We start from the raw sequence: 20,659 nt of genomic DNA on the forward strand, positions 1-20,659 counted from the left end.
ATGTTGACAGTGCAGGGCATGCCTTGAAGCTGTACGTGTGTAAAATGCATACAATATGCTCAGTTTACTCTTCACAAGTCATGAAAAAATATCACTTAGTTCTGATGATCATCTGGGCTGTTACTGAAGCAAACAAGAATTAACTTAGGTATTCTGAAATACCTCTTTTCTGCAGACACTATACTGAGAGTAGTAGTTCTGTAGTCGTAATCTGTGGTTGTGCATATCTCACTGTACAAAATGTGTGCAAATGTGCACAAATTTGTGTAACTGTGGATATGAATAGTTGCCCACTCATTCAAGACAGGGCCAAGGTTGATTCTTTGCGTGTCCCTGTCGAGTCCCTGCTCAGCACATGGCTAGATTAGATCTGCCCCTTAACGACGTAGTGAATTCAGTGCCAACTTGCAAAACATTTTGCAGTTTTTATTTTATTTTTTACATGAAGAAAGAATCCAGTGGGATTTATACGTAGAAATGAAACATTGCGCTCATAGTTGTAATTTTATTTGTGTATTACCAATAACCAACAAATTAAGTCTATTTTAGTTTGCCCTTCTACATAGGAAGTGGGTGATTTTCCATTACGCTGGTCAATTTGAGCCACCATGTTTCTACAAACAAACAAAACACTGGTGTAAGACAGCCTTTTTGCATTTCTACCATGACATGGTGGTCTACATAACTTCTGCTACATGTTTGAAAAAGGATGGGTACTCAGTTGATTGGAATCTGCAACCTCACCATATTTTACACACTGGTCCTTTAATGGGTTACTTTTAATATAAGCAGCATTTCTCAAGTACATAGGTTTTCCCATGATAAATCAATCTGGAGTTAATCGGCAACAGACAGTTGGAACTAGGGGGAGACCACTGTCCAAGCAAACATACTAAATATATGCATCCTGAACTCTGAAGCAAAAGTCAGGAAAATATTAAAGATTGTTTAGTCATGATTAAGAGACAAAGACACGCTCATTCAGATCTGTGGCTTGTTTTTACGCTGCCTGTGTTCAGTCGTTAATATGGGCCTTAAACAGAGACACTGTCTCACACTGTCTCACACTGTCTCACACTGTCCACACAGTACAATGTTGGCTTTTCTTTTATTTATTACACATGCAGTTTGTGGCGAACATGCAACAGCTGGATTTACACACATCTCCAAACTGAGGGAGGGGCTGTGAACAACCTACACAGTTGGCACAGCAGTGGGAATAAATTAAAACTTGAATAGTGCCATTGTGTTCTCACAGTATCTGTATCTAAATCAATTGCTGGGTCATTTGAAGCAGCAGCAGATTACTAAATCCTCAGTGGCTCCGTTCAAGACCCAAATTAACCATTGGAGACAACACAATCACCAAACCTCAGTTTGTTTCAAGATGATTAAGCAAGGTTATGTTAATAGAGACCGGTATGAGCCTTAATTTAGGGTTTTCAAACATGGAGAGGAGCGGCTGAACCAGAAACACTGTCAGTTTGTTAGTTTAATTTAAACGTAAATGTGTCATCATCTCAGTCTAGGGTGACCACAATTTAGACATGTCTGACAATAACAGAGAAGACCAGGATGAATCGCTTCTTAATTATGACAACCTGCAAAGCAGGAAGTGTATTGTGTGTTCCTACACTTCATCGACCATTTCTAAAACAGTGCTAATGACGTTTGGTCTTTTGTGATATCCAGTAGAGTTACATTAGCTAAAGGGATAAAGTAATTTAGTCTGCACTTAATTGCTCATCGGTGTGTCATTCAATCTCCTCCCACAATTTAAATTGCCACACTCAGGGCACGTCCACATTAATGTGGTTAAATTAGTGAAAGCATATTTTTCTCTTCATTTCAGACCTCAGTCCACACTAAAACAGTGGCTGGTCATTAGGCAGCATTTATGTGCCACAGTTTCTACACCAGAATCAGATGTGATTGACAACTAATGTATATTGTGCCTCTGTCATTCAGCTGCTGCGTCAAAATCTCCAGTTGAACACATTCTCATCGTTGCACAGTAAGATATTATTTAAAATGTTTCCTTGTTCCATACTGAGCTTGAAAAATAAAGCACAGACGATTACTTTTTAAAAGCTATTCCTCTGTGTTGTCAGCTGCTCTACGATCAGACTCAGCTAGACTTTCTAACTTATGATATGTTTCCAAATGATTTGGAAGAAGCACATTGATCATTAAAAAAAACACAAACTGAATGGCAGAACCAATGACAGCTTCAGGAGGAAGAAAGGACAAACACACAGAAGGAGAGTCTCTTTACTTAGTGCATCATGCAATATGAAATAACACATTCATTTCTTCAAACTTCAGAATGACTGGCAGATTCATTTTGTCCTCATTGATATACAAACCAGTATTCATAGTCAGAATTTTAAGATTAATATTCCAGTTAAACCACATATTCTGCAGAGCTTCATGCTCTCTAACTCATGCCCACAGACTTATAACAAAGGCTTTGCAGAGTCGCCCCACATTTTGTATGGATGGAGTTGTTTTTCCTCGTAAAACTCTCTGTCCGACATTTGCACTCACTTGTGCGCCGTGCACAGGGAGCCAGACATCTTTTGTTGTTGATGCTGTTTGTGGCCCCTTTTCATGTGAGGAGCTGGGGTCAACACTACAAACGTCTCCTGGAAGGATTGTGAGCCATTGTCACCATGTTTCAACAATACTGCACTAAATGTGGACTCAGTCAATGCCTTAGAGAGGAGGGTAAAATGAGAGATGAGCTACAGTGGTATTAGTAGTTTGTCTTAATGATTAGACCAAACTTCTGATGCACTGATCCAATACGCGATGTTATACCTAATTTAATACTTTAATTACTTTCGCTAAATAGATCATTTAATCTAAAACACATGTATGACAGTGATCACACAGTGGCACATTCCAAATATAAGATTTATTTTAGAAGTTACCACAGATTAATCTAGTGTTTTTGTGTTTGTGTAGTTCAGATATTTGCATTTATTTATTTATTTATTTTAATTCTTGCAGGTATGCTGCAAAATGCTTCTAAGAGTGCAAACTGGTTTAAAAAGTTCAATGGACTAGAAAATTGCTTCCTTCTCAATCAGCACATGACAGCCCCACGTTCTCCACAACAGGTTCAACCATCTCAATAGAAACACTTAAAATCAGTCCAATGAAGCACTGAAAATCAGACAGCAGTGTCTGCATGGAACTATTTTCTTTCATAACCATCAATATTTTTATGATGACATTTTTTGCCAGTACTCTTATTTGCAAAGGGCAAAAACTTGGTGTGTAGGCCTAAGGTTTTTCAGTTAGGTTTAGGAAACAGATTGGAGTTATTGTATCGAGTTAGTGGGAGTCCACTGTGTATTACCTGGTGTATCTCCTGCCAGCCATTCTCATCCACACAGCCGACCTGCGCGTGATCATGCAGCAGCAGCTCGCAGCAGTAGGGGTCTCCTCCTACCATTGAGCTGTGGTAGAGAGGAGTCAGTCCCCTGCTGTCTTTATAGTCAGGAGATGCTCCCAAGTCCAGCAGCGTCTAGTGGGAAAAATAGCAGATTTAAGGTCTTCTGTCCCCAGATTAATAGTTGTCTAATTGTCTCCATATTCACATTAGACATTATAAATGCCATGCCACAAAAAAAAAAAAAAAATCCGAAACTTCAACACAGCAATTCAACTTGTGGATACATAGCAGTAACTGTGGGATGATAAGCACTTAAACATATTTGAAAATATGCTTTTTTAGACTTTATTGTAAGCGTTTATCATGGTACAAGATTTAATAGATTTTCTACACCAAAAGCAACAACAGCTTATGTATGTCGCGCAGCCCAGGGACATTGAAAATTTTGGTAATAACAATGCCGTAATTGAGCGGAAATTACTCATTTCAATAGTTCCGGCACAACGGGGGAATCAATTAGTACGTGACTCATATAAACCTTTTCATTTAGGTTTACAAGCCTCCTCAAACCAGACGCATGCAAGGCCATTCGCTGGTTATGCCAGCCAATTCAACGAGGGCATGTTAAGCCTCACATATTTTGTAGTAGCTCAAGCACCCTCTCTACTCAATTGCTTAAGCACCTGCTGTCAGAGGTTACCTGCCTGAAAACTCTCCTTTTCCAGAGGGAAAGTTTGCAGGGAGGCAGCTGGACTGGCAAAATGAATAAGATGAGTCAGCTTGTGTGCGTTTACTCACTATAAGTGCTGTATGGTTCTTGCTGCGCACGGCCTTGTGTAGGGCAGTAATACCATCTTTTGTTCTGAAGTCCAGATGTGCCCCTCCACTTTTCAACACCTTGATGAGCTCTGCACATCCTTCCAGTTGTGCTGCCAGAGTTAGAGGACATTCTGTAAAATCCAAGGATGAGAAAACAAACAATATTAAATATTGATGTACTTTTTATTCTGAATCTTTTTTTCAGAAAATGAACATTCAACACTGGAAGCCGTTGTTAAAACTGCGGGTTTACACTTGCAGTGACTCTACATTTGGAAAACTGTCTTGGTGGGTTATTGTCATCATTCAGTCTACCTAAGTGGCTGCTTCCTGTTGGTGTTAAACCAACCTATTCTCATGTTCCCCTCGATTCACAGCTCATCTGCCAGACTACAGGTCACCCAGCAGGGAAATCTCTTTTATGGCCGGACAAACATTTGCATATACATGAGGAGATTAGCAAAGGGAGTAATCCAGCTTTACCCAGCATGCAGAAGGCTTATTTCAGAAAATCCATACATGGTCATTTAGGGTGAAGTCAGACTGAGGGAAAGAGAAAGTACTAGAGAAAAGACAAATCAAGGTTGGAAAAAGACAGGATTAAGCCGATAGAGATGGGATGCTTCTTAGTAGAGACTTGCTCACCGCCTGTGTCTGGATCATGGAAGTTAGGGTCCAGGCCTTTCTCCAGGAACCTTGAGACCTTTTCGATGCTCCTCTGCTGCACGTACTCCATAAACTTCTTCAGGTTTGCCTAATGGAGGGAGACAAGGGAACCGGGAAAAGGGGAAGTAGAGGAAGAGACAGCTGTGATTGGGCGATGCTAGGCTCATGTGGATGGGGATGTTTAATAATGCAGTCCAGAGATGAAAGCTAGAGTCGTTGCTCTCTCCTTCTGTGTTTGAAGGTTTTATATCTGGTCTGTCATAGCAAGCAAATGGACCGTGTGCACAAGACATATAAGCTATTATAAGACAGATCAAAAAAGACAGGAAAAGTGCAGTAAAGTAACACTGAAATGAAGACTTTGCCTTTGGAAATTAGTGCCAAGAAAATGAGATCCCAAGGCTATCATCACATCTGGAGTGCCAATGTAACGGTTATGACAGTGAACAGTGGCTTAGAGTGACTCGAACATCACTGTGTCTAACATTGATGCTTAAAAGCTGCACAAATAAATACAAAAGCATGGACATACCCACACAATACCCTACCCATCCTAGAAAAACCCATAAGCAAACACAAATACACTTAATTTCCTGTGTCTTCTGATTAAAAACATTCATCACCAGGTACACTAAAGCAGGAGTAAGCCTGTAGAGTATAAAGAGAAAAATTAAGTTGTGAGCAATTCACCAGCCATTAGACTCTATAATAGATTAAAATAGTCTGAAGACTCGGGGCAACAATCAGTCTTGTATTGAGAATCTGAGAAACAACAGTACAGTCAAAGCCGATGAATATATACATACTAGACCAACAGGAGATTGCAGGGAATTATTAATAGATATGTGCTACACTATATTTTGCACACGTAAAATGCCAGTGAACATGGATGACAGCTTAATAGCGTAAAATGTGTCTTCGGGATGTAATAACACAATAACTGCGGGATCCCAAATGAGATTCACAAAGAACTTTCATTACTCCGACATTCTCTCAAGGTTCCTCAGTCATTACATAACATCCACATGTGCAAAAGCCTGCAGACACAAATAGACACGCTACAGTTTACACAACTTAATGAAGGTGGGTGCATTACTTACAAACATGTTCGCGTACAGGAATGAGAACAGAATGCAGCAGCCGTTCGACACTCACCATGTGCAGCATCATATACTGAATATCCCTCGTCCTGAAAACTCCACAACACCTTCCGAATTTCACATCACACACCCCCTTTCTCTTCACACCAAGTCATCTGCAATTCGCTTGCCTCTGCAAGCCTGCTTCTGTTCACACAGACACACACACACACACAGCACGCTGACATGCTGTGAGGAGCTGCCGACCGCTGCTCTCACCATCTCCAAGTCAAACTGAGTGAGAGGAATTCACTTCGGCTTTTTCCTTTTTTTCCACAGGTTCCGTGAGGCAGTTGTTATGGTGATAGGATACAAAGACAGCTCGGGCAGCCAATGTACACATGAGTGGGAAGAGCATTGAGGTTGTGTTTGTGAAAATGAGTCTGTGTGTGTGTGCGTGTGTGTGTGTCAATGAGTGTGTTTGTATGTCCTGCATAATACCTAGGATAATGCCTTCAAGAGGCTCGGGGATGATTTGCCAGTGAGCAGCTGGATCTGATGTGTGTTTTATTGCCTGCTGAACAGAGGACTGACAAAAAGGCTTTGTAATGATTTATTTGCTTTGGTGAGGCTCTTAATAAACTCTTAATATATTCACCTTCTCTCTCTGTAACACACGCACACAGATGCACACATGTGCAAAAACACAAAAAGCATCGATTTATGTCATTCTGAAGTACTGATAATTCACTACATATACTGAAATTAATCAAAAAGATGACAGTCTGTCATACATCGAGTCAAAACTCTGTGCAGAACATTGACTGTATGAAAGAAGTGGAAGAAGCCTCCAAGTCTCAAAAGTGAGACAAACGGGGAAGTGCCAGTATTCTTCCTCACAGATGAGAGGGAGATCAGTGTTTCCCCTACCATTTTATTAGGGATGCGCATACACACAACACGTGCGCCCACACAGGTGACCGCACTCCAGCCAACAGACAGAGACTGCGCGTTCAACAGCTCATTCAACATTTCAAATAACTGATCAGTTGTTATATTGACTGCTGTCATTAAAAGAAACACAGGAGCACAATGATTCCTTTAAGTGAGTGTTTGTTTGTTCGTTTTCCATCTATATAACAGGTGTCAAACATACGGCCCAAAGGCCCAAAGCGGCCCACCAGAGGGTCTAATCTGGCCCACAGCATGAATTTGCAAAGTGCGAAAATTACATAAAAGACTTCAATAACAATAACTGCTTTTCAATAATTTGTCCACTGTCCAGAACACAACACTGAGACCCAGGACTAAACAGCAGACAGCAATGTGATCAAATTACATTCATTTCTCTCAAGTAATTTCATTTTTTTTTAAAGGATAGTTTATCAAATGCAAATATTCTGCTGATTTACTTGTTCATCTTTACACTAAAACAATGGAAAAAGTCTGGAGTTGTCGTTACTTATAGGTTATTATGCTGGTATGTTACTGGTCCAACCCCCTTGAGATCAAATTGCGCTGTATGTGCCCCCTCCCCCCCCCATTTAAACTTCGCCCCCTCAAAGCCTAAACCTAGGGGAAACACTGTAGACAGAAGTGAGTAAATGACCACAATTCTCATTTGAATAATTACCTCAGTAAAGGTTTTTTAAATGACTATTTTTTAATAAATAATTATAATAATAATATATATAATAATAATAATAATTAAGACACTTTTTTTACTTCATGTTACAAATTTCAAAAACATCTCCTCAATCACCCTGATTTGATCTTTTGGCGGTATAAAAATCCTTCAGACTTGACTCTCTGTACTTCTTTGAAGGCTTCTCTTTTAGACACAGCAATTCTCTTTCTTCCTGACTTAGTCAAAAACCTTCCCGGTTTTCACAAAAAAGCTTTCACTGGGTAGAAAGAGATGACTGTCGATCATTTTATTTCAACCATCTGCGCACTGATTACATTACAGTAGCAATCACCTAATAGTAGATGGGTCTGTCTTTTGCATTTTCATTTGCATTCATCATGAAACCACACGGCAGTGCCAGGCAAACACTGGCAACCAGGATGAAATCTTCTTCCACAGTAGTTCCCCGGTCTGTCTGCAATTCATTCTATCATTTACCAAGTGTCATTCACATATAAATGTGGTTACACTTTCTCATTGGCTGTCATTCATTCATACAGTAGATTATTCATCATAGGTTGGATGTGGTATTCTTTCCATTATTTTCGAGGAAGAAAAATAGATTTTTTAGAATAATATAATAACAGGTTGCATTGCCTGAATAAGTAAGAAGCCACATTATGCACACAGAAAAAGTAGAAAAAATTGCTGACATAAAAGCCTACAGTGTCAGCAAAAAAGACACTGAGGGAAAAAAAAAAAAAGTCAAGAATTAGGAAGTAGACGATGCGCTGATTAGGACATGCAAAGTAAATCATACAGTTGCGTTACATAAAACCTTAATTTCCAGGGTCAGGTACGAACACTAGTACCAGTAATATAATCCAATTACAAAGGAAGATGTGCTGACTATTGCAAAAATAATGAAAATTAGAAAATTTAACAAAACAAACAAACAAACAAACAAACAAAAACTATTATATATATTAAAAAGTATAAGTATATGTATAGGTATAAGTATGATTGAGCTTATTATTGAGGGAGGGGATGTGTACTTGTACTGCTAGAACTGCATGTTGCAGCACACCAGATAAAAGCACAATTATTGCTGAGGGCAAGTCACTGAATGTGCAATACATGCCCCTAAAATGATGAACATTATTTTATTAACAGTCTCATTTGCTAATTTGCTTTTGTTGATCATGCGCTAGTGGTAATTAGCTTAAGGGCAACAAACAGACACTAAACAGATAACTGTGATCACACATTCGTATGACCGCATACTGTAGTTACAGTATCTTCAGATATAACACATGAATTCACTGGTAAAGTCCCCTAACACGGCATCTACATCACAATAATGTCCGTCACCAAGAACCAAAGGCAACCCCAGCACACCCGAACACATGAAAGAATGACAGAAATAAAATGACAGATGTGCACTGAAGTGCTCAGCCACACAGGATGGTGGAAAAGCTGTAGGTGTTTTGGATTCTCATCCTTCACCCAGTACCATCAGAGAGTTGGTGATTCCCAAATTCGTCCTGCAGCACGAAAACAACCCCAAACGTGCATCCAGCGTCATAAAGAACTATCTATCTTCAGAAACAGAAATAACAAGGAATCCTGCAACTCCTTGAGGCAAATGTACGAGCCCAACAAGCCCCTGATCTCAACACCAGAGACAGCTGTGTCTTGATCTAAAGACAAAAGCAACTGTTATGGGCTAAATCAAAAGTTCTCCAAGATGCTTTGAAAAACCTAAATAAGCTGAAATACTGAGTATGACTAGGGGGAGTGGTGGATATTTTATGCCAAAGGGTGGTCACCAAAGGGTTTATTCTAGGATAAGCCATAGCCTTTAGTCCATACACATTTCTGACAAACGAGAGGACAGTTCCCATCTCTCTTCACCAACCTATAGATAATCACTGCAGAGACATCAGGGAAATCCTACGCACGACTTGTCTGCCACAATTGTCACAACATGTAGCATCTTTAAAAACTTCGTCCAACAATGTCGCACGTCACACTTCGATTGCTCCGTGAATCTCACACTTCCTTCTAAGTGCTAAATGTTTTAGTCTGGTGTGATAACAACGACAGCGCTGAAGCCCCGCAGAAATTGCTTGGTTTCCATCTCATTCCCTCTGTCACGATTTATCAGTTTAAGGCTAAAGAGTAAAAGTATGCAGTTTCTAGGCTTCAGCTTTACATGTTATTAGACAGACCCCAAATCTCAATGAATACAAAGCTTTTCAGATCCAGATTTAGTCATCAGCAGAACTCGTCCTAAACCTTTATTAAACGTTTGACTGGTGGCCTATGCATTTCACACTACAGCCATGAGAATGGACAACCCCTGCAGCGCTAGATAAAGAAAGAGAAGAAAAATTAAAAAAAGGGGCAGAGAGAGAGAAAGGAAGAAATGAAAAATAGTGTCTCATCTCGGTGCAGCAGAACAAGAAACAGCCACAATAATCAACTCCTAGAATCTATGGCAATATACCAACCTAGAAACTAGCCTGCAGAGTCTGATGCTTGGGACAAGGTGTCCTCATCTGCTCTCCATATGATTAAAAATGACTTTAGCTGCACCAATTGCTTTATACTGTTTGGTATAATGGACATTTTCATACAAGAATCTGATACAGACACAATAATTCATGACGTTAATCAGAAAATTGAAAGACGGTGAGGCAAACCGCTGAACAGTAATTCAATCATTTACCTGTGAGACACTAAATTCTATAACAGTAGCCAAGTGAACGACCACAATCAGACACGATACACAAACATGCGATCAATTAAGGCTAAACTTGGGTTGACAGGGACACAGGATCGAAACTAAAGTCCAAACCACAGACATTCAGGTACTAAACGCATAAGACACAGAAAGTTTAGATGGTTGCTTAAATTGAACGTATCAAGTGGTAAAACACTATTTATCCAGCAGTCATGGTTTAGGGAACCTCAAGGATATTGAGGGCCAGTTACGCTGCATTGACAATTACCCCTGACTAATTAAGGATTCTGAATATTGAATGGCTTTTTTGTCACATGTGAATATTCGACTTTTTATACGGCCACCAAAAAGAGCTTCTCCAGCTCTCAAGAAAAAAAAATTGAGATAAAAGTTTCTTTCTTTTTTTTTTAGTTCAGTACCCTGAGGAAGTTCTGGTCTCTTCCACCTTAGAGGGGATTATCTGTGACTACCCGATAAAAGCTTGGAGAGGAGGCCAGAAATTACAGCGACATCTCCAGTTCCCCTTTGCAGCTTTTCTCTCTTGGTCTTATGCCTGCTTTCATAAAAGGAGGAAACCACACTAAATGCCCTGTTCAATAGCTCATGTGGATTCATGTGTGACGTGATCCCACGCAGAGCTCAGGAATGAGGACGAAATATCACACCATATATAGGATGTACCTATGTGTGTCAGACACTTCCACTGCCCCATATTTACACTCATTACCACATGGCTACATAGCCCCTGGTCCCTCACAGCTGGCCTACAGTACACTTTGTCATGGATGAGTAGTAATTACAATGCTCACCAACATGATGCCCATTCAGGAGGATCATATACTGTGCTAATGTGAACTGGCCCATAAAATGCACACATGCTCCACAGCGTCACAACTGCTTAGGGAATAAACACGGTGAGTCAGTGCAGTGGGTCATGGGGATGCTCTGGGGCGGTCTGACGTCAAGAAGCATGGGAGCAGTGCTTTACCCCGTCAAGTCCCAATGTCAGTGCCAGCAATATTATTAACAGTGAAGACAAGCATGTGATTATGGTTTCATGATATTCCCACATTCCCACCAAGGCCAACAGCCAATTTCTGTATTGGACACACACCACAATGGAGTCCATTAGAGTCCATTAGAAGAAGTTCACACCTCCTGCACTGTGTAATGAAATGTGCTATTCCATAGGGTAATCCAGATAGCTGGCAACAAAAGAGTGTTGAACCTGTCTCTGATCATACTGTGGTAAAAACACGACTGACTCATACAACTACTCTGTGCTTCCAGTCATCAGGTAAAATGCACCTACTCAGTATGGCGCTGTCGTTTCTATTCAGTTTGATGTGGAAAATGTTCATGACAGTGACTGATGGTCTGATAAATCTGACGCAACAGTGTCAGTGAGATTCGTGGACGAGCAAAACAGCTGAGACTGTTGTGATTAATTACATTTTGGACACAATAAAAGGCACAAAAGCAAAAGCATTGGTTCTCTATGTTTTGTTAAATAAAACATAGAGGCATTCTTACTTTGTATTCTCACGTCAAGAGTCAAACATTAAAACAAAAATCTGCCTTTTCTTGTGTGTAGCCACGTCAGCGAACACAAACATCCTTATCTGGCACAGAGTGTTTCTGATTGTCCGTCTATCTAGTCTTTGTTGACAGTCGCTTATATAAAGACTGGAGCAAGAGCATGGAGGCCTTGACCCCCGTCTCCCCGATGCTTTGGACAAAGGCCGCCCTGCTGCAGGGGCACTGCATTTTAATTAGCCACACAAACTGAGCGAGACACAACACCCTGTTAGGTACACGTAGAGTCTGGCTACATTGTCAACATTCATGCAGTTTTATCCAACATCTGCATGGTGATGCACTTCTAAACAGTGCCATAACATTTCTGTCAAAGACAACTAAAAAACATACAAATACCAATGTAGGATTCGCTTTGATAGTAAACAGTGGTAAAAAAAAAAGACATGCTCAGTAGGAAAGCATAATTTACGATCGATTCTTTAAACAAGCGGGTGGAAAAGAGCTTTTACAATATGATGATGAGCAGTGAAGCAGACGCAGTCCACAGAAATGAGTTTTGGTGGATAGTGTAGTATAAATATGGACTTATTGATTCAAGGCAGCAGCTGAAAATAAAAGGAAGCACACAGTCTATTCACTCAGCACCTTAGCTGAGGAAGATGAAAACAAGAGGCGGCATGCAAGCATACAAAGATGCACTTTAAAGATTTGGCAAAACTACAAACAAACAGAGCAGACAAGACGGAACGCTGAAGCAGACGCTGCTGCATCTTACATTTGACTCAGGTTCACTATCAAAACAGGCGCTGCTCTTTTTAAACCTTAACTGATTAGAAGGAAGAAGAACTACGCTAGTTTTATTTGTCCGTTTATTCTATAATTCATGGATTTGTTGCAGAGTAGGAAGGTCCAGAAGAATGTTTTCATTAAAAATGCAACACAATGACGTTTCGTAGCAGAAACGCAAGAAAGCGTGGCCACGTGAGGGGAACAAATAGAATAGAGTAGTATGTTAAAAGAAGAGAGGGGGAAAAAAAGGGTGAGAAGAAATGACATGACATGAAATGACACGAAATAAAAGCAGCAGCATTCTATTTACAGAACAGACTTAGTCTTCTTCCTTTGACAAAAACACCCTGCCTATATCATGAAAAGCATCTGTGTAATACTATCATTTACTACTAAGATGCCATATGCCTTGTTAACTGGAACATGGTAGGGTAACATTTGGGTCATAGTAAAATATAACAATGTCATATCCTTTTTATATATGATTGTAGTGTTTTTTTCACTGGTTTTCTCTGTGGTCACTTTCAGTTCAGTTTTTCAATTTCAGTTTTCATACATTCATTCATCTTCTGTACCCGCTTATTCCTGTTAAGGGTCGCGGGGTCTGCTGGAGCCTACCCCAGCTGTCATCGGGCGAGAGGCGGGGGTACACCCTGGACAGGTCGCCAGTCCATCGCAGGGCCCAATGCGATTTACTGAAATGTGCTATATCAGTAAAGACCTTTAACAGGGTTTGCGAAGTTTAGGAAATTCATTAAGAAGAAATGTGTTATTTCGACTTCTGCTGCCATAATTTGTCACAATGTTCTATAATTTGCTGCTAAATCAACACTTTTTTACGTAACTGAGAAAAACAGCAGCTTTATTAAGTTCGTAGCATGTATTGGTTCAGGGCTTTTGTTTTGTATTGCATTAGACAGAACAATACATGGACATATTAGACTATACTGTGTTATATTCTATATATTCCATCAGTGTATAGTAAGTGTTGTGATGTATTACTATTAAAAAGATTGCATTATCGATTATACCGCTCCGGCTTCAGTTACTTACCGAAGGCATTTCACTGCCTGCTACACACAGACAGCACTAAACACAACCGCAAACTACTTGTCAGTATGGTTATAGTGATGGACTGATATATTTAAATTAAACTGACACTATGAATGCATGAGGTTAATTTAACTTGATTGCAATTAAGCAAAAATCAGCAATTAGCAATATAATTAGGATGGTGTGTATTTGTGATTGCCTTCGAGATGCGATTCACTACCACTGGTCTTACTTTTACCTCTCACATTGAAAGAGAGGAAATAATTTGCCTGACAGATTGTTTTACAACTAGCAATTATTACCAGTGATTGCGACCCAGTTCCGTGTTGGAGTCTTCTCACACTATAAACACTTTCACACTCGAGAAATGTGAAGAACATTTTCTTATGTTGGCTTTGAGCAACAAACATGAGCGGCTACAGTAACAACGAACAGCAAACTGAAGCTGTGTACTTATGTTTTCGTATAATAGTGACTTTAACATACTGAACATCTGGATGGGTGAAAAAATTAATTGCACAAAAATGGTTTGAACTTTCTGCAAATATTTTAAGTTTAGTTTGTAACGCTGAATCCATATCCCTATTACTGTATCACAGCAGTGATTCGGACCAACTTTCCAAAGACACTTTTTAATCTTTCAGTGGATGACTTATATTAAAGCTATGTTTATCCATTAAAATTATACTTGTTTTTATACTGACTGTTTTGGATTTAGTAAAGCCGACCATTAAAAGAAGACATTAATTACCCTTCTTGGTTTAATGTGGGTGTTAAAAATCCCTGGAGACGCAGAGCTGCTGCTCGCCACTTCCTCTTAAAGCAGACTGATGACTGCTGCTGCGTTTGTCTGTGTGTGTCTATAAGCACCGAACTCCTGCCTCTATCAGTGTCTGCTTGGCCCTCAGCCCACAGCACGCTTGTCTGGGAGAGCGAAAGCTTCAGTAATCTCCAATATCCATACCTAACAGGCTTAAAGTGTAATGCTCTCAGCTACAAAAAGACCAATATACAGTATGACAGACGGTGGGTTTGATCCCAAGGAATAGGATTTTCTGTGAGGGGGCTCTTCAACCTTTACTGTATAGCAGCAAAATAAATCGCTGAGTAATTTGATACACTCTTAAGCTTAGGGAAGACCAATGCTGCAAAAAAAAAAAAAAAAAAAAGCACTGGATGAAATTTAATGGATTCAATCACACACACAGAAATGCACACACACACACACACACCAATTTATAATTTAGCACTCTAAACACATTCTACCTATGATGTACGAGCGCAGTATAAAGCCCATACTCAAAGACAGTGATGGGGTGGTGTTGCTATGGCAACAGTGCCTAACACATCATTCACGGTAAATGTTTCTGCATAACACGCAATTCACTTTTACACCTCTCCAGTGGAGATTTGGAATAAACCCAATCTCTTCTCACATAATAGGCGCTCTAACACGCTGCCTTCAGTCTCCTGCACTTTTAAACATTTAGCAAGTGTCATTTGTTTCTGATTGTCTAGTCTATGGAAAGGGTTGTTGTCTTTTGAAAGGAAGGACAACAATAAAAAAGAGACAAACACAGAGAAGCATTAAAAAAAAAAGCTTTCAAAGCCAGCCTTTATCTGGATCCAAGCCATCTGCTGACACAGCATGCACATACCAGCATGGTTAACCTATTACTTGACCTATCACTGCTTTAAAACCATGTAAACAGGACACAGTGATGTATGTCAATGTTATGCAATTCTTCTGAGGGGAAATACAAGAAGCCACACAGTGTCTGATCAGTTAAATTGCATTTATATTTTGCCAGTATCGATCAAAATTATCTCAAAATACCTAAGGATGGCACAACTCAAATAGGGAACCTTAAGCCCAGCTGATATATGTCAACAATATTCCTAGCAAAATAACATGAGTTATATTGACACACAAGTGCATTAAGTAGATTCCTGGTCACAAACTGTAAAAAAAAAAAAAGATCACTATGCTTCAAACTACTGTGTATACTGCCAGCATTATGGGTAATTAAATATGAACAATGTCTGAAGGGTACCTGCAATGCCCCACTGTGAGAGTAACCTGCATTTACTCCTGATCTCATGAGTCATTTTAGCAGTAGTGCGTTGTGTGTCTAACCTCTGCGGCCCGGCTCCTGGTAGCTCTCTCTGAACGTAACAGCATGGTGCCTCCTGAGTAATCCCTTTCAGAAGCACTGGAATAATATGTTTTAGCCCCTGTATAATATCTAGTATTCCTTTTGATGAAGTACAGTTTTGGCAGGCAGGACAGTGGGAGCTTTCTGAATCGGTTGGCTAAAGGGCTAGAACAAAGCAGAGCAAAGCCACAGCCTCTTTCCCACTCAACAACACACGCACAAACTTGCAGAGCACGGGCTTATTGCATGGGACCCCCGCCCGAAAACACATTGTGCTGAACACCCTGGCCGCACTGGCAGCATAGCTTTGTCCAGCATTGTCTCTTCCATGAGGACAATTGAGCTCTGGCTTACGTGCCAAACCGATTATTGAGGAAAAATAAAAAAATAAAAAAGACTATGACTACATGGAGACACATATACAGGCAAACTCACTGTGAGAGGAAGCTCATTAAGAAGTTCTATATAGCCAAAACCTATATTTAAAATTAAAACAATCAAAACTACAAAGTGTCTACAATGTGCAAGTGTTCCAGTGATTGTATATATGATCGCATATTTCTGTTTAAGATCCATTGTGACCTAATGAAAGACATTGGGTAGGTGTGTGAGTCAGACTCAGTGTGATTCAGCCATAAGAAATATGGGCTATATTGTGGTTTGTATGCATGACTGTCATTTTGTGTGTTTGTGTTCGTAAGCAGCGTTGTCAGGGAGGATGGGGGGAATGCATGCTGTCATCAGAATCAAAGAGTACAGAGAAAGAAAGAGCTGAATCAGGTCCAGTCATATGCTTTCAAAATGACACCAGGACACAAGCAGGCAGACAGCGGGGACAGGGGGACAGCACTGGAGGACGACACAGAAAACTACGCAGACCAGATGTAAACTAGAACTCAGACATGTAAAGGGGATGTCAAAATAAAGCTGAAAGTACATGCAAAAAGGATCTTCCCTTACTTCTGAACCTGGCTGCAAACAGGCCTGAAGGCTACAAAGAGAGCTAAGAAGAGGGCAGACAGCAAGCTCCAGGCTGTGACAGGGGGCATGAGGGTAGTGTATTCATTCAGCCTGATGATGATTAGAACTTTATGCCTTTGGCATCCTGGTTTACAGTCAGCTATTACTCCTGACCTAAAATGATGAGTTCCCAGTTACTGAGTGGTGCAATGTGCTATCTGTTTTTTCACTGTGAAATCAACCTGGGCAAGGAGGTCTAACAATATGAAGACTAAACAGCAAGTCCAGCCCCAAACAAGATGGATGGCTCAATACACAATCCTAGTGGTGTAACAACACAACATTAGTTTCATTAGGTGCTGCACACAAATTCACAAATTGACATTTTTGTAATTTATATGTGAAACATTTTTATTCAAAGACATTAAATTGGTAAAAAGTATTATTATTGCTATAAATCTTAATGCTCAGATACAGTCAGTATGAAAATATTTAACGGCTTTCTCTTAAATATAAAATAAATCAAACTAAAAATGCTTAAACCTAAACCTACAGTAACTGTTTTCAATAAACTTTACTGGAAATATCATTCGACAAAGTGAGTGGGGGTCAAGTGTTTTTGTTCAGTGTGATTTGTAACAGTGTGAGCAGACAAGCTGCAGGTTCTGAATGCAGGAAGGACAATTAAAACATGTTGTGTGGGAAGTCTCACCCTGAAGGGAACGTTGCATACTAAACAGTTTGGGACACCCATACAAAAAGCATTTTCACTATAAAACATCGGTGGTAATGAGTGCAGACTAAAATATTACATCAGACACAGAAGTTAAATATGTGCTGCTTTGTACAAGGTATAAGATTTTTTCAATAATATCCATAAAAAGGAAAAAGATAAATACACTTTCGATTCTGATACATGAACACATGTAGCTGTGGTGTGCCTGTTTTAATTTTTTTAATTTTTGCACAGACATTTCTGTTGAGGAATGTGGAGGTGACTGCATCATCCATATTATAGAAGTCAGAGAGGGACTGGTGGATGCGAAAGCTGAGAAATTAAACCAGGTTCTCCTCGTCTCATTACCAGGTGTCACTCAACCTTTTCCAACAATGCACCTGATTTGTGAATTCTTCCAGACTTTGTGACAGGATTCATCTATCAGAGCTCAACAATACAACATAAACTGGTTTAAAGAAGAGTAAGGAGGTGCTACAAACAAATGCAATTATATAATTTGCTTAAATAACAACAACAAAGCTCAAATAATTGACTTTAGTAGTACCTACAAGCAGAGGCCCACATAGAGGGTTACTAGGGTGGATTATGAACAGCCTGGGGCTATAGTTCTACATGGCCTGGTTTCAGAGCATACTGAACAAAACAGAATCAATTCCTGTTCTCTAATCTGGCAAATCATTGTCTCTCACTTAGTGCTGCAGTTTCTTACAGAGCGTGCACACAGAAAGACAGCAGCACTCAGATGAGCACATTTGAGTGGGAGCGGTAAAGTGAGGGTATGAAGAGCAATTAGGTGTCTGTAAAGTTAAACAAGACTGCACTTTACAAGCCAGGCCAAAAGAAAATAAAACCAATCACGACTGAGTGGAGTGTGTATATTTATTATCTGTAACGTACTCTGGGTGAATCTGTAAGCATGTGGCAAGCGAAGTCACGAAACAACAGAAATGACATGTTGTTAAACGCTAAATAAAGGTTTTTGAAGATGGAAGACACTTTCTTCAGCAGATGTTGTAGCATAGGTCATTCTGCCCAGATGTGCAGTAGCTCAAGTCAGGCTTCCCGCGGGGCATGCTGTTGACAGCTGCCACCTGCCAAACCCTCACGGATTGAGCCTGACATCACAGGTGTCAGGCTCACACAGAGTCTCAGCGAAGGTTCACGGAAAATACCCCATGTGGCGGTAATTTAGCTTAACAAGTTTACCCCACTGTGCCCCAACTATTGTGTGATCCTTCAGCACTGTGCAGATTTGCCCCATTCAGACAGAAACACACACACACACACACACACAGTGAGGTCATCTTGATCAAGCAGCTTTAATAGCAGGTTACAAAAGTAATGTGACAGAATGGCAGCAAATTGTAGAGACCACAAGGCAAATTCTGTCTTGGAAAGATGCACTGGCAGATCCTAACACAAATATCATGTACGTGTGTGTGTGTGACCGTACAAGAATGTCTTTTACTTACAGACACAGGCACATGGAGAAACGCGCCTTGCTTATTCAGAGTTCTGAAAGCAAAACGCAAGCACTCACCCTGGCCACCGCAAGACACAAACACCCACACGTCCGCCGTCAACATATCTGGGGCACAAACACATACTGTACATAGAAACACACAAACACTGATCCAAGTCCACAGTGAGCAACTGAACCAGTGCAGAGAAGAACATTAGCATTCTGTCAGGGTTTCAGACAAGACTGCACCAGTTCTTCACACAGCCAACATGCAGCAGAGCATAACAACAGAACGAAAGAGAGAGAGAGAGAGAGAGAGAGAGAGAGAGAGAGAGAGAGAGAGAGAGAGAGAGAGAGAGAGAGAGAGAGAGAGAGAGAGAGAGAGCGTAGACAGGTAATCAGGAATGGGTTGGGGAGGGTTCGTAACTGGAGATAGAAAATGTGAAATACAGACAGACAGAGGGGGAAATATGTGATTACAACAGAGGTAATGGGAAAAATTAAAACCAAAGAGATGATGAGAGCAACTGGGGTACCTTACTATTGAGCCTGGCCTTCTTGGCTTTTTTATCTTTCCTTCCCTTTTTCTCAGCTGGTTGTCTTCTGCCCAGTGCGGCTCCCATCTCACACACCACATGGACACACTTCCCGTCACACGTGCAGTCCCGCAGGTCAGCTATGGTTCGAATGCCAAAACATCCTCCACATGGCCATGTCCAGCCCACCTTCTCCTCCTCCACCTCCTCCTCCTCCTCCTGGTTCTCTTTCCTTCTCCTTCACTACCTTTCGCCTTTTTAAGTAGCGCATCCAGACTCACATGGTCACTCACACAAGCCAGGACACACACATACACACACTCTAACTCCTGTGCATGCACAGACGGAGAGATGGTGAGGGGTGATTTTTGCAGGATGCTGGAGAGAATAGAGGCAGAGTGGGGAGAGGGAAAGAGAGCAGGAGAAGAGGGAGGGAAAATAAAGGGAGGAGAGAAAGTGTAAGACAGAGGGAGGGAAAACCAAATGAGAAAAAATGAGGGAGAGCGGGTGGGTCGTAGAATCGAGGGAAGATGGATATCAAGGGTGAAATAAAATACAGAGAATAATGAGATGAGTGGACATGTGCAATCCCTATTGTTACTGCAATGCAATAAACTGAATGTTACACAACTATTAACTAATGCTTTTCTTTTTGTATGTTACAGAGGGCATGTCCATATTTTAGTACACAAGTATAGGAGTCCGGTGTGATATATCATCACAAAAAGATGGAGACACGTAGATGAGCTCATATTAGAAAAACAGCACAAACTATTTCAGTGGAACACTCAACTACTGGGAAAATATTTTTAGTTTCAAGTCCGTGATTGTTGTGTGTGTGCCCACGGAAGCGGTGAGTGTTCTTGTTTCTACCCAGACACGTCTTCTTTCTTCAGAGCACTACATTTCTCTTCCTTTTGGAGGATTATCCATAAGGGGAGATTTGTGTGTGTGTGTGTGTGGGTGTGTGTGTGCGTGAGGGATTCCCTGTTGGAAATATCCTCTCATCCTGTGCCATGCAGCTGTGTGTGTGTGTGTGTGTGTGTGTTCGGTGTTTGCATGAGTTTATATGCGTGTTTATGTGGAAA

The 20,659-nt window shown here is 40.5% G+C and overlaps 1 protein-coding gene across 1 annotated transcript in view; it reads right to left on the bottom strand.

Moving 5' to 3' along the window:
* The window catches only part of shank3a (SH3 and multiple ankyrin repeat domains 3a), a gene marked incomplete at its 3' end in the record, with an annotated part of 136,045 nt that overhangs the window by 80,406 nt on the left and 34,980 nt on the right, over positions 1-20,659 (bottom strand). The window contains exons 4-6 of the mRNA XM_084555486.1: positions 4,865-4,973; positions 4,199-4,350; positions 3,365-3,532 (exon numbers count right to left, since the gene is read on the bottom strand). Coding sequence (XP_084411612.1) covers positions 3,365-3,532; positions 4,199-4,350; positions 4,865-4,973 — 429 coding nt within the window. The remainder of the gene's footprint in view (positions 1-3,364; positions 3,533-4,198; positions 4,351-4,864; positions 4,974-20,659) is intronic.

This window comes from Chelon labrosus (assembly GCF_963514085.1).
Source record: "Chelon labrosus genome assembly, chromosome: 11".
Taxonomy (NCBI): domain Eukaryota; kingdom Metazoa; phylum Chordata; class Actinopteri; order Mugiliformes; family Mugilidae; genus Chelon; species Chelon labrosus.